A 15,623-nucleotide genomic window follows, 5' to 3' on the forward strand; every position below is an offset into this window, starting at 1 on the left:
ATCAGAGCAATTCAGCCCTTTGAAACACACAATATTCTTAACTCCTTCAAAATAGAAAAAAAACAAACTTATTTTCCCCAATACTACTTCAAATGTTTGGCTATGCTTATCAAGTGTCAATTGAATTGGATGGCACATTCTCAAGGTTGAATAACTTGGCAGTACATTCAAAATCAACACTTAATAATAACCAGATGTTGAAGACCATGGCTAACCTTGAAAAAGGATGCCCACAACTACCTAGTAATCTCTCATGCAGGTTTCATCTTGCCCAATCTTAATTTGAATCTGGTGCCATGTCAAAAAGAACTCCATTCCTTCCTGAAATGGAGGTTGTCAAGTAGGGTAAGCAGCCAACCACACTGAACTGTTTTCAGACAAACAAGGAACTAAAATTATTTTTTTTCATGGAGCATAGGAATAAAGATTATGACAAACTCATGGGATTAAGATAAATGCTGAAATATTTAGATTTTCCAAACAAAAAAAACTTTAAATATAGAACTTAGTAAATAGTTACTTTCAGAGCCAGCAAGATGTTAATGTAGCCCCATATAAAATAAGCTAGAAACCTCATTCGACAATGTACAACTTTTCCGAAGATTTTTATGCGGAAACATACAACATCAAAAGGTGGAATTTGTTTATTAATTGAGTGGATACTAATATTTTGTGACAGATGTGAACTTCAACATTGCATTCTATGGGAAGCATATAATCTTGACAGCACCATCTGGATATCTGCATTCAATTGCATATGTGTGGACTCCAGAAGCTGTGGCAATTTCAGAAGAGTAATGACATCGAATGCTGAGTTTTGCCATTATTGCCACAGCCAGATCCAGGGCAATGGCTACTTTATCATCCAGTACTTTGCTTTTCAGCAAATACAGAACAATAATCCAGGCTAAAATCAACAGCAAAATGATTCGGGGAAAAAAAAAGCAAGAACTTCCACAAAACAGGCTCGAATAATAACAGGATGGCTTCCAACTCCAGTCAAACAAGGTTAGTCAACTACGCAACAACTTTAAAAGTTAGTTGGCTTTGAAACTTCAAAAAATGTTTAAATACGAAAAGCAAATATTATATTAAAAAAAAAGTCTAAATATAAAATGCCCCATTCATTGGGAATTGTTGTAAATAACTTGAGCATCAAATGCTCAGACCGTTGGTAGCCAAACTACGTACAAGACTTCACATTTCAACATATACATAACTGATGCAGAACTGTAAGAATGAAATAATTCCCAATTTAAAATTCACTGATTTAAATCAGAAAGGGCAATAAACATTTGATTTAATAATAAAGCAGTTTATTTTCAATAGTTTAACCTATGAGGATTGTTGTCACCATATTACGATATTAAAATACAATGAAATTTGAAAACTGATCAATACAATTATTTTAATGTACAAAGTTTTAATTACTGGAGCACATAAATCAGCTTCTCAATATCTGCTAGCATTAAAAACAAAGAAAAAGGCAGCCCTTTAGACCACTTTATTCAATTTAGCATTTAAAATATTTGATAGAATGGCTGAAATTCTACATCTTGAATCTTGACTACGCAACACAATGCATGTTTACAGTCCATTGTGCAGACTATATTTTAAGATTGTTTTTAACCAAGAACAAAATATATTTTAAAGAAAATAGGGCGTTGTTGTTCTTGGTGGAATTACACGCTCTGAATCTGGAACTGCACGAAATAGCTTTGGTTCCCTTGAGTTTACATTGTTGAAGACCATGATTGATGCAATATTTCCGCAACGGTAACAGTAGTTAGGAGCAGACCACACAGTCACCAACTTTTCATCAAACATGAATTTATATCCTTCATGAACTAACTGATGCGCTCGGCAGATTAGTTTCAAGTTGTTGATGTGAACAAACTGTAAAAGAAAAACATTTTTTAAAATGATTTTTAGTGTAGAAAAGGATAGGTCTGTGGCTGAACTTTATTATATTTAGTTAAAATACCAAAGCTGAGGAGACAGCCACTTAGAGAATTAAGGAAAGTTTAACAAATTGTCAACCATGAGGACTGTACAGTCTTGTTACCAGATTCTTGATGCCTATTGTATTAACTCAATTTGAATAGAAATCAATAAATACATAAATAAATAGTCAATTTACAAAAAAAGTGAACACACAAAGAAATCAAAGTCAAATCTCCTGTTTGTGCAGAGTCAACTTCCCTTAGCTGGGACAGTAATGAAAGAATTCATTTCTAGGTTCCTAATTTTGCAAGGAAAGGAAGGAAAGAAGCACAGAAAAGAGAAAAAACCGTCCAAGATCATTCCAAGTGGCTCCTTTTATCGAAAGAGATTATGGATACTTGATCCTTGTGTCATTCAACTCAAAATGCTTTTGCAAGATCATTTACTGATCATGTCTCCCAATTTAATTCAAACCCAAGTCACAAAACCGCTTCAGATTTCAGAAAGACATTTTCTGACAATATCAGATAAGGGAGAATTGGAGGTGTAATCAACAGAAGACTGCAACAAGTTACAGAAGGACCTGAATAAATCTGCAAAAAGGAAGATTTATGAAAAGGATTACAGAAATGCACGCACATATGCATTCATTCAGCAAAATTTTGACAAGCTTAGTCTCTTTTCTGTTAGAAAACCAGAGTTGTGAGCGCATGGAATAGTTTTCCAGAGGTAGTCATGGAAGCGGAGTCATTCGTGACATTTAAGCAACTGCTGGACATGCACATGGACAGCAGTGAATTGAGGGGAATGTAGGTTAGGTTATTTTGTTTTTGGATTAGGATTATTCCACGGCACAACATCGTGGGCTGAAGGGCCTGTACTGTGCTGTACTTTTCTATGGTCTAAAACAATGGCTGAGGAGTGATTTAACACAGGCCTTTTAAATTATGAAAAGTTTTGACAGAACAGATGCAGAAATAACAGTTCCACAATTGTGGAAGCGCATAAACTAGAGGCTATCAATATAAGAAACATAATTACCAAGATATCCACTTGGATAAGCAGGCTTCTTCTGAAGTTCCCAAGAGTGGTGAGATGAAACATGCTACCACAGGGAGTAGAATAGAGAATAGTACAACTGTACTTGAGAAAGCTCGACAAGAACGATAGAGGTGGGACAAAAGGGTTTCGATAGCAAATTCAGATTGAGGAGGATCAGGTAGAGCATAAAAAAAATATGAATATGAACTGGTTGGGTTTGGTCGGTTTCAAAGTCCGTTACAATTTGCAAGGGTAGAAATAGAAAGTAAACGGTAAATGGAACGGTAAGAAAGGAACTATGATTGAACAAGATATTCTAATTTTCAGAGGTAAAGCACAAGTACTTAACACTGATGACTTTTTGTTTTTAAAATACACCTATCCTTCCCAACATTAAAATACCTTCAAATACACAGATGTGCTCGACAGAGAGGCTATAATTGTGAGCTCACCTCATTTGTAACCTTTGCTCCAAAGAGCCAGCCTGCTCCGCGAGGACTGATAGCCCACGTGTCTACATCCTCCGGATCTGACCATACTAGATCACAGAACGCTCCTTTGTGTGGGATCTCCTGGTTACGCTCAATGGTTCGGATTTGATCTAGAGTTTTGATATCAGGAGAAAGTCCGCCATGCACACACAAGATCTGTTCATCTATCAACTGATGTAGAAAAATGCTAATTAATTATGTTTGTAATTAAATGCCCTATAAAAATATTATGGGCTAAAATTAATGTTCATGCATTTGAACATAAATTGACAAGACGAAAAAAGCTATTCAACCTATTGTGTCTGCCACTACTTGCTAATCCACACTACGCACTGAGAGGTGATAGTGGCTGCTCTTGACTTCAAGCTTACATTTAACCAAGTGTGCAATAGGAGCCTTAGAAAAATTGGAGTCAATGGAAATCGCGCCACTGGTTAAAGTCATACTGGGCACAAAGGAAAATGATTGTGGTTGCTGGAGACAAGTCATCTCAGCCCCAGGAGCTCTCTGCTGGAATTTGTCAGGGTGGTGTCCTAGACCCAACTATTCTCAGTTGCTTCATCAATGATCTTCCTTCCATCAGGTCAAAAGTGGGAAGTTCGCTGATGATTGCACAATGTTCACACCATTCATGACTCCTTGGATACTGTGTAGTCCATGTCCAAATGCAGCAAGACCTAGATGATAGCAAATGAGATTGCTAGATCTTGGATAGCAGCTCTTTCTCCTCCCAAAAGGAAAGCAGTGAGCACCAGCAATTTGCTGCTGACGCAAAATTCGATCCAATGTAATGTATTTTTTTCCTAGAGTAGCTTTTAGCTACCTGCATTTTCAAAATTTGGAAAAATAATTCCCCCTCAAATTCATCTTCATCCTTTAGTTTCTTTTCCAATAAGTGTATCATCCCACTCCCAGCTTCCCTCCCAAAATACATTAATGTTTTTAGTCACCTTGTCAGCCCATCTCACTAGATGGTTTCTATTCCCCAAAACTTAATAAAATAAAATTCTTTGTAGCTGCAAAATTCCCAACTTTTGCATTATGATATTCAGTCACATCTGAAGCAGGTGGGATTTGAACCTGGGTCTCTTAGTCCAGGAGCAGGGACAGAACCACTGAGCCACAAGAGCTCCTGGTCATGCCTTTTAATGTATTTTCCCATTCCAGCTCAGCCAAACTGTGCCTCATACTTCCATAACAGCACTGATTTAGATTGAACCACAGCACTTCCATACAGAAATGTAAAACTACTCTGTATTGTGGTCACACATCCTTAAAGGCTCTGACAATAAGATTATTAATTATCTTTTTTATTACATAATACTAGATCCAAAATAACCTGTCCCCAAATGGTTCTTCAACATGCTGCTCTAGAAAAGTCTGCCAACCTGTGAAATCAATCTGAAGCCCATCTAACCTACACTACTCCACTATCATCCATGTTTATGGAATGACCATTTAAATGCCCTTAAAGTTGGCGAGTCTACTACATTCCACACCCTTACTACTCGGAGTAAAGAACCTACATCTGACATCTGTCCTATATCTATCACCCCTCAATTTAAAGCTATGTCCCCTCATACTAGCCATCACCAGCCATTCGAGGAAAAAGGCTCTCACTGTCCACCCTATCTAATCCTCTGATCATCTTGTATGTCTCTATTAAGTCACATCTTAACGTTCTCTCATGAAAACAGCCTCAAGTCCCTCAGCCTTTCCCCATAAGACCTTCCCTCCATACCAGGCAACATCCTAGTAAATATCCTCTGCACCCCTCCCACTGCTTCCACATCCTTCCTATAATGCAGCAACCAGAACTATACGCAAAACTCCCAAGTGCGGCAGCACCAGAGTTTTGTACAGCTGCAACATCACCTCATGGCTCCGAAATTCAATCCCTCAAACAATAAAACCTAACAGACTGTACGCGTTCTTAACAACCCTATCAACCTGGGTAGCAACTTTCAGGGATCTATGCACACGGACACCGAGATCTCTCTGCTCATCCATGCTACCAAAGAATCTTACCATTAGCCCAGTGCTGTGTATTCCTGCTATTCCTTCCAAAGTGAATTACCTCACATTTTGCCACCTCTGCAGCTTACCTATGTCCTTCTGTAACCTGCAACATCCTTCCGCACCATCCACAACTCCACTGACTTTAGCGTCATCCACAAAATTTACTAACCCATCCTTCTATGCCTTCATCCAGGTCATTTTTATAAATGACAAACAGCAGAGGCCCCAAAACAGATCCCTGCAGCACACCATTAGTGACTGAACTCCAGGATGAACATTTCCCATCAACCACCACCCTCCGTCTTCTTACAGCTAGCCAATTTCTGATGTGAACCGCTAAATCACCCTCAATCCCATGCCTCCGTATTTTCGGCAACAGCCTACCATGATGACAGGTGATGATCAGCCATGGCCTTGTTGAATGGTGGGACAGGTTCAAGAGATTAAATGACCTAATCCTGCTCCTACTACTTGTGTTTATTCATGGTAGCCTCAAGTATCGTCAAAAGGAAAATGCATTTTCACAAAATCGATGCACAAAAGTGTTCAAAGACATTTAAAAGACCAAGGAGAGAAAGTGACATTGTGCCTAATTTGGAGCTATATTTTGTTACAGAGGAGGATACTTAAAAGGAGGGAGGGACATGAAGGCGTACATCAGGAAATCCAGAGCATGGGCCACAATGACGAATTGTGTGACAAAGGCATGAGGGATAGATAACGTACGAGTAGACTCAACAAGCAGACTATTTTATTTTAGTGTGTTGGGGGGGGGGGGGGGGTGGTGGCTGTGGTTTAGAGAAGGCAGAGCAAAAGATAGATTCTCCAGTAAGCCAAGGCAAATATAATACTAAAATTTGGAGGTTCTGGGGATCAAGAGCCAAATCAGTATGGACAAGAGCATTTTCTACTTCCCAGAGTCCACAGTCTCAAACTATGTTTCAGCTGTTTTTTCCTGTTAAAAGAAATGCATGAAGATCAATAGTAGTAACTGTATATGAGTGCACACAAGTTTTATTCAGATTTATTAGCACCATGTCTTGGAAGAAGTTCAATACAAAACAGACAATTCATTGGCAAGATAAATCTTTTAAAAACAAACTGGTAAATTGAACCACTTTTTTGTGAAGGCATTTTCTCCACTTCAGTGGTGACATTATCATTGTATTAAAACAGCCACGCAGACTTCACAGTACAGTAAACTCAATCCTTATTCTGACTAAGTATTATCCAGTCCCTTTGCCACTAGCCAAATGTAGGTAATTGAAAATCTAGGAGCATTTCTCACTACATATAAATTATTTCAGTTGGTTAAATGGCTGAAGTATGGTATAGAATAAAGATGAGGCAAGGTTCATGAACTGCCTCTTTGTCCCAATCTTGTGATTGGAAAGTAATGACAAATCACCATTGCCAGGAAAAAAAGGCCTCAGCATGAAGCACTGTCTGACAATGAAACAAGGAACTGCCTCAGGAAAGACAGCCATGAATAAACACAATTGGAAGAGGGTAATAGATACCATTATAGGTATACACATTTCTATCACACATAAATGAGAATGCCAATCTTTTCATGTGTTTTCTGGTAAAATGGTAAGTTTAAAGCCCAGTATGCAAGTATAATTTTTAGAAATGCTTCACTTCTTCAATTATAGAATGATGGCATGTGAGTTAATTAAGTATACATCTTTTAAGTACATTTACGTAAATTACACAAGCATTGGAAGATATCTACTTTAACGTATTTGAATAAAGATGTCACATTACCACACTTTTAGCTGATCAACAATTTTGACCTCTCGAGGGCCACATTGACCTAGGTCAGTAAGTGTTCCAGTTTGCACATGGTAAATTTTGCTATTTAAGCTATAATTTTCTATCTTGCACTTCTGCAATTTTGATATGCATTCATCCCATTCCCCGTTCCACAGTGGGTGTCAGAACATCCAAATATTTTAATATGTACTCCAGAATTCTTACCAAAAATGCCTTCACTTTGCTATTCCTCCTTTCACCCCAAGAAGCCAAAAGAACTCATAACATTGTTTCAGCCACTAACTATTGCGAACTCCTGCCTGTTCCTCTCCTTCTCCCCTGGCCCCTTTTGTTAGGTGCCTCAGCATGTTGTGCTACATTAAATACAGTAACAAAACACAGATCAGAATCACATGCTGTACGCTAAGTTTCAAATGTTACTATTTCCATGTCTAGGCTAGGTAAATTAGAATGGAACCAGTAGCATTCCAATCTACGACAAGCTGAAACTGACTAATCGTGGCCCATTTTATCCATCTGGGCCCTATATCAAAATAGAAGCAATGACAAAAATATAATACACTGAAACAAAACATCATTTTATTACATTATAGTTTTAGACTGAAAATCTAAATTTGTCTATTCTCCCATTCCACAAAATATTTCTTCATGCAACATAAACTATCCTATCCTAATTCTCAGGATCTTTTCTCAAACACGTTACTTGTGACACACTGGAACAAAGCATGGAGCAATTCCTTACGTTATTTCTTGCAGTTGGCATCTGAATGCTTATTCTGTAATGAGGTTTTTCACATTATTCAAGTCCAAACGGCTTGAAAAGTGACTGACTTAGCAATGGGTCTTCCTATAACAACCCTTTAATATCAGCACATCAACTTCACTTTAAAAGTCAAAAATGTATCTTTTATGACTGAATACTCAAAAATGACAATATGAGATGGTGATCATTAATTTTAGCAAGTCTACATTTTATCTGAAAAATTGGTGAACAGAGACAGAGACACAGTGATCAAAGTATACTGCCCCACTTAAAATGTCCTTTGACCTGAAAAATACCTCAATAGATGTTGCAGTTATTAGGTGATATTGTGGAATGTTGTAGTTCTGTATTCAACATTTGCTCTGATCACTGACCCTTGAAAATGCATCATCAGTGGCAAGTGAAAATTGCATTTGTTGCCTCTGTAGCAGCTAGCAGGTACTCTCCATTTGTTAAAAGGGAACTCTGAGCTTTACCCGAGATACTTTCTTCTGACCACAGGCAATTGATAGACAAGTTAATCCCATCAACAGAAACAAAATTTCATGACCAGCTCAAAAGCTCAGTTAAGTTTCAATACTGTGCAGGATGCCTCCTTACATGAACAATTCTTTTCTATAAAATGCTTATTGATCACCTAACATCCAATTTGAATAGAACGTAACCCTGGTACACCACAGAAGTTTTTCAAAATAAACATTGTCACTTACAGCTGCTACCGTGAGCATGTCGAAGACTTTGGTACAATACCGCCAAGCATTGGCATTTCCATACTTTGTTTGGCATTCATCTGTTAAAGAAGAATGTATTTAGTTTTTCTGAACATTCAAAGTACTCGAATTTGACAAATGTGATTTTAGAAATAGTGTTCCATTTCCCAGGAGACAATCTAGTTTCATAAAATTTGTGGATTACCATAGAACCCATAGACTTGGGTGATTTGTCTGCTTTCATGATTTCCTCTGAGGAGTGTAATGCGATCAGGCCATTTTGCCTTCAAAGCAAGGAGGTAGGTGAAAGTTTCAAGACTATAATACCCTCTATCCACAAAGTCACCCTGTTAAAGTAGCAAATTACATTAGTATTACAAGCAATTTAAAAGAATATGCAAGTGAATGAGAGGAAAAAAAAAGTTTTTAAAAATATGATATGCATGATTGTGGGAAACAGCTTTTTTGATTCTACGCAATCTTTATACAATAAAACACAATCTAAAAACTTTAAATAATATGTAGTTCTAACATTTTGATTCTTCAGATGCATGCTTAACAGACCCTTGTTTAAAATATAGCACAACTAGTTCTCTTATTTTTGTAAGATGAAGTTTTCAGTTTTATTCAATGCGAGACATAAAGGAAACACCAGCTACTACACCAAAATCAAATAATCATTTTTTTAAAATTCCACAACTCAATTCAAAATTGGTTTTAAAAGTTTCAAAAAAAAATTTCAAATAACTACTTACCATAAAAATATAATTTGTATCGGGAACTGGACCTCCGGTTCTAAACAGCTCACCCAAGTCATAAAACTGTAAAGGCATTTAAAACCTGTCTGTTAATATGAACTTGTGCAGTGCAACCATGAAATCTATTGCAAAGATGGAAGAAACCATTAATTGTATAGTAAACATTTGATTTGAATATTCCTGTTGCTTAAACATACACAGCCTGCCTGTCCCAAACCCAAATTTAACTATTAGCAAAGATGTTAGTCTTTCAGCAGTAATCTCAATAGCTGAAAATAAGATGCATTTCTATCAAAATATTAGAGCAAATAAATCAAGCAATTTTTTGTTGTGTACTGTAATAAGAATATCATTTTTATTGGGATAATTGCTTTAATTGTGTGTTATGTACTAAACTCTAGTATCCATAAGGTTTTAGAGTAGATTTGTAGCTTGGGTCGTGGATGTTGTGGTTGGTTGGCTTGCTGAGCTGGTTCGTTGTTCCGCAGATGTTTAACACCCTGCTGGGCAACATCATCAGTGCAGCCTCCAACAAAGCACCTTGGTATTTTCCACCTGGTTTTTATCAACGGCGCCTCATTGGAGGCTGGACTGATGATGTTACCCAGCAGGGTAACGAAACACCTGCGGAACAATGAACGAACTTGGCAAGCCAAACAACGACAACATCCAGTATGCATATTCAAACTAGCTGAGACTGATTAAATTTTAAAAAGGGTGAAATGAGTGGGGTTTTGTCCAAACCTATCTAATGAATGGACACTGAGGATGAATGTCAAGCTGATGTTATTGTTGATGTCTTCTGGAATACGCATTACCTAAGAATAGATAAGGTTTCATTCTCAAGCACTAATATATCCACCTTGATGAACACAAAATATCACAGATTTATAAGCATGTCTAATTTATACAAAACAACAAAAAAAACCAACGTAAAGAAATTCATACTAATTTTCACCTATTTGCCATTTATATAACAGAACTGCAAAGAGATTCTTTCTAAATTAGCCTACAGATTAGAATTCTAAACTCACGTCCAAAAAGCAGAATCATGGTTAAACAGCTTTACATTTTTGAAATCATTTGTCATCACCCTGGAGGAGCTGCCCTTCAAAAGATACAAAAGAATAAATCTCAAATCAATGGAAATTGAACTCACCTGTCCATGTATGTCCCCACAAACAGTAACTGGTGTGGACACTGGCTGAACATTAGACTCTTCCAAAAGTAAGTCACAAACATAGTCACAGAGTCGCTAAAATATAAAAGATATTTTGACCAAAATTAAAACCAAATTTCTAACAGAAGTTCAGTAATACAGAGTTTTGAAAACAGGTCAGTCATCTCCTTATAATCTTCATTATAATTTAATGGATAACACCAATGTGCTGGAGTCACTTCTGAAGTTAAATCCAAAAGTCTGCCCATTCACATCAAGGTTTCTATTGTAGGTAAAAGTTACAAAGCCAGAATACATTAGCCTCAGAACACTACACTCTTCACAACGCATGTGTTACTAACTATTTAACGAAAGTAAATATCAAAACCATTCTTTGATTTACTGAAATATCTGCAAATGAATGAGCAAACTGTGGTGTCACTTGTGTTCCAACTACCCTGACAAGTAATTACCAACATCCACTTAGAAAACATTAAGCTACTTTAAAAAAAAATTGATTCACGAATGTGGGCAAGTTGGACCAGCATTTAGGGTCTGCTCCTAAGTGACGTTGAAAAGGTGAAGGTGAGTTGCCTTCTTGAACTGAAGTCCTTGGGTGTTGCTCCAAGGAACAGGAACGGAGTTCAACGAGATTGATCGAGCAGAACTGAAAAACAACAACGTGTTTCTATATCAGAATGATGTGTGGCCTGGAGGGTTGCTCCATGGGAACACCATCTCCACTTGATGCCCTTCTCAAATGGGTAGAAGCCATAGTTTAGAAGGTGATATTGAGGAAGCCTCACCGCAGCGAGTTTTGGAGGATAGTACACACTGCTGCCACTACGTTCAATATGAGGGAGTGCAGGTGGACAGTGATAAAGATGCCAATTAACAGTCCAAGGCAGGACGTTGTCTACGAATGCAGAATATGGACATGACCTCATGAACCGGAGCTGTTGCAAATGGTGCTGAACAGTGTGCGATCAGCTACAAACTTCTGCTTCCAACCGATTAGAAAACATTTGCCCTGCAATAGAGTTGTGATCTTCAACTCCTGCAGCCTTGCTTTGTGCTGGCTGTCACTCAACCAAGGAAAATTTTTCTCTCTCACTCTCTCTCCCTTCCTTCCTCCTGCCCTCCCTCCCTCCTTCCCTCAAATTCTCACTGACTCTTGTTTTGCTAAGGCCCATTGATACTATATTTATTCAAATGCTACCACACTATCAAAGATTGCAACTGTCAGCTCTGGAATTCAGCTCTTCTGTACATTTTGAGGAAGGCTGTAAGGAGATCAGGAGTAAATGGTCCTAAGAAAGTGCAAAATGAGCAAGTAATGTTTTCTAACACTGTCAACAATCCCTGCTTCGCTTCAGAGGACAGTTTTCCACATTATTGGATGTTGTGGCTAACTTGAAAATCTTAAGGAGTGCAGCTAGTTCTGGAACACAGAATCAGCAATGTTGTCAGGGCTTACCGCCTTCAAAGTATCATTGCTTTCAGGCATTTCTTGATTTCATAGCAGCAAATCAAATTGCCTGAAGACTGGCACCCATGTTGTTACTTATGTCAGGAGGACGACAAGACGGAGTGACTTTGGTACTCTAATTGTTTTGACTTTCGATATATTAATTGAATCTTAAGATGCATCTTCCACGTGCAATTTATTATCTCAGTTGTCTTATAATCATTATTTCTATGTCCTGATTTTTATATAGGCTTGGCACACAGATTTTTATGCTGCAGCTGTTTATACTCATTACTTTTAGTTAACTGCTCTTATGCACCAGTCAAACATACTGATAAGCTTTGCAGTCTTTCAGAACATTTCAGCTGGGACATTGGGACTATATTAAATCACTGGGAGTTGATATTACACTTCCTCAAATAGAGAAATTGTTTGTTATGTATCAGTATGTTGGCAAGTTGATACAAAATGGGTGATTGTACTGATTGTCATGTCAAGGAATGAATCAGTAGAAAGTGATGTCACTAAAATGACCTTGACATTTTAAAAATCCAATTAAGAATTGGGCATAGACGGTTTAGTCAATTAGAGATTGATCATGTGATATTCATACATTAGGATGGGTCTCTGATGATGCATTGGGTCCAGTGACCAGCAAAAGGTTAAATAAGTGGCAATTCTTAGTCATTAGACGCACAAGAAAGGAAGACCAAAGACAATAACTTAAGTCAACAGGAGAGAAGTTTACCCAGTCGATTGGTCATGAACTGGTATCCCAAAGTAGATCAACGGAAAAATTCCTGTTTTTATTAAACATGCTTTTTTCTGTACTTGTTTTAATAAAATGTGAACTTAAGCTTTTAAGAAACTTGTGAAAAAATACTTGTGGATGGAATGGTCTAATCAGGCCTGGTAAACTTTTAGATTGAGTTTGAGAACACCTTACCTATAATTTAATTCTATGGGGCTCTCGTGGTGCAGCGATAGCATCCTCTGAGTCAGAAGGCCTGGGATAAAGTTCCACCTGCTCCAGAGGTGTACCATAACATGTGTAAACAAGTTGATTAAAAATATTTATTACTAAATTCCTAAGAGCCAAGTTAATTACAAGATAAAGTGAATCCCAGAATCTTACACTCCTATCAATATTGTCATGGACAGATGCATCTGCAACAGGTAAATTCAAGTAAGTTAAATAATTTTTTTCTTATCGTTGATTTCCTGCAATGATCTTAAGACTTGACCAGCTTTTGGTCATATTTATTGAAGGCTGCCACCCAGAATATACCCTGCGCCCTCGCACTCACTCACTCTTCTAAGTGGTGTTCAAAATGGAAGGTACTAGAGAAGTCATGAGATGTTGAAGCAGCAAGTGATCTGGAGTCAACATTGATAACTCGGAGGCTCACTTCCAACTCTAAGAATCTACACTGTCACCTTTGGTGGATCTGTTCTACCAGCGGTACAAGTATTAATTTATGGTATTGGTGGCATATAAAACATAATCTGTAAGAAATTAGTCTCAGATTATGGTGACATCAGAATGATGTTCATGTGGTCTATGGGGCAGCTCTCCCAGTTTTGGCACAAGCCCTCAGATGTTTATAAAGGAGGACTTTGTAGGATCCACAGTGTTAGGTTTCCAGATTTCATTTCCAGCAGCTAGCCTGATACAAGGTTGTCCATTTAGATCTATTCCTTTTAAGAGTTTGCAGTTTGACTTGTCTGGTCTCCACATGTACACCTACATCCACCCACATACAATTATCACATTGCAGTACGCAAAAGTACAGAATGCATGACAAACACAAACTTCTCATTTTAATCTATTATATTAAATAAAGGAGATCTCAATTTAATTCCTGTGTTAATAGAAAGTTCACTGTTAGGAAAGCGTTCAAAAAGATTTTACCAGTTGTGATCCATTACATATTCAAATACCAAACTACTCAATTATTGCATTTTACTTAATCTTCCTCGATAAAAGTGAATTCTTCAGTTGTATAACATTAGCATTTCTCCCACTCTGTCTGGACATTAATCATTTCTTCCTTTTAAAAAGAAAAAAGGTAAAAAAAAACAAAAATCCAAGCACGTATCTGTCATTCTTGAGTTCAATCTGGCATGAATGTTCCAGACATCATGAAGGAAAGACATCATGCAGCATGTTTACTCATCTACAAAAAATAGGAAGGTCCCAGATTCTGCTACTTATCTGTATTAAGTTGCTAAACTCAGCTGGGAAAACAGGAAGGATCACTGCAATTTTTCAGTGCCAATCTACACAGGGAGTAAAGTTAAGCACCTTTAGGTTCCTAATTATTATTCTGTAACTCTTGATGAAAACCATTCACTGCAATGCCTGGAGAGGGAGGATCTGGTTCAGCTGCACTGACACCATTCAAAATAATTTACAAGGCTGCTAACACTCACTGAATCCACTCTCTGATTAAGTTACTACATTCAGGGCAAGGTAAGAAAAAAGAAGAAACCAATCAAAAATACTTGTAAATTGGAACAATAGTGAATCCAATACAACAAGTCATTTGTATCTTTGAATCTATTTTGCAGGTTTCCCTGTCTCAAAAGGCAACATTCAATGGTAGCAAAAAGAGCACATGGTAGGGAGAAGATGGCAAAAATAATTAGAAGTAGTGTTTAACTAAGGAAATACCAGCAGTCTAGATACATTAGTAAACAAGAACAGAGAAAAAAGAAAATTAAATAATTAACTTGTCATGAGCATCCAGCATCCGTTGTTCACAAGGTTTCGTTTGATCAGCAAAGAGCATCCCACACAGACCCATCCCCCTACCCTTCCCCGTAACCCTGCATTGCCTATGGCTAATCCACCTAACGTACACACCCCTGGACACTACGGATAATTTACCATGGCCAATCTACCTAACCTGCACATCTTTGGACTGCGGTAGGAAACCAGAGCACCCAACGGAACCCCACACAGACATGGGGAGAACATGCAACCTCTGTACAGACAGTCGCCCGAGGGTGGTATCGAACCCATGTCCCTGGTGCTGCGAGGCAGCAGTGCTAACCACTTAGCCACTGTGTTGATTGCTTTTTTTTTTTAAGAAAGAGCATCCCACCCATCCCATCCTACCCTCTCCCTGTAACCCTGCATTCCCCACGGCTAACCCACTTGGCCTGCACATCTCTGGATACTTTGGGAAATTTACCACAGCCAATCCACCTAACCTGCACATGTTGGAACTGTGTGAGGAAACCAGAGTAAACCCATACTGACAAAAGGGTGAATATGAAAACTCCACATTTGCCCGAGGGCAGAATCAAACCGGGGACCCTGGTGCTGAGAGGATGCAGTGCTAGCCACTGAACCACCATGCCACCCAAATCCTTTTTCTATTTTCAATACCTTCACACAGTTTCAAGTTTGTTTTTGTGTCATAACGTTTATACACATGCTAAAAAACATTACAATCACAGTGTGATAAAAAGTGAACAGTGCAGATGCT

At 37.9% G+C, this 15,623-nt stretch overlaps 1 protein-coding gene across 2 annotated transcripts in view; it reads right to left on the reverse strand.

Annotated features, from left to right (window-relative positions):
- Positions 1–15,623, reverse strand: part of ppp6c (protein phosphatase 6, catalytic subunit) — a 19,269-nt gene continuing 3,646 nt past the window's right edge. Inside the window, exons 2-7 of one of the 2 annotated variants that reach the window (XM_048558825.2) lie at positions 10,662–10,757; positions 9,500–9,565; positions 8,950–9,028; positions 8,745–8,824; positions 3,438–3,647; positions 1–1,896 (exon numbers count right to left, since the gene is read on the reverse strand). In XM_048558825.2, the coding sequence (XP_048414782.1) occupies positions 1,648–1,896; positions 3,438–3,647; positions 8,745–8,824; positions 8,950–9,028; positions 9,500–9,565; positions 10,662–10,757 (780 nt within the window). In that variant the 3' untranslated portion in view covers positions 1–1,647. Of the gene's footprint in view, positions 1,897–3,437; positions 3,648–8,744; positions 8,825–8,949; positions 9,092–9,499; positions 9,566–10,661; positions 10,758–15,623 lie in introns of both variants that reach the window. The other variant, XM_048558824.2, reaches the window with a different exon arrangement.

Source organism: Stegostoma tigrinum, chromosome 29 (assembly GCF_030684315.1).
Source record: "Stegostoma tigrinum isolate sSteTig4 chromosome 29, sSteTig4.hap1, whole genome shotgun sequence".
In the NCBI taxonomy this organism is placed as follows: domain Eukaryota; kingdom Metazoa; phylum Chordata; class Chondrichthyes; order Orectolobiformes; family Stegostomatidae; genus Stegostoma; species Stegostoma tigrinum.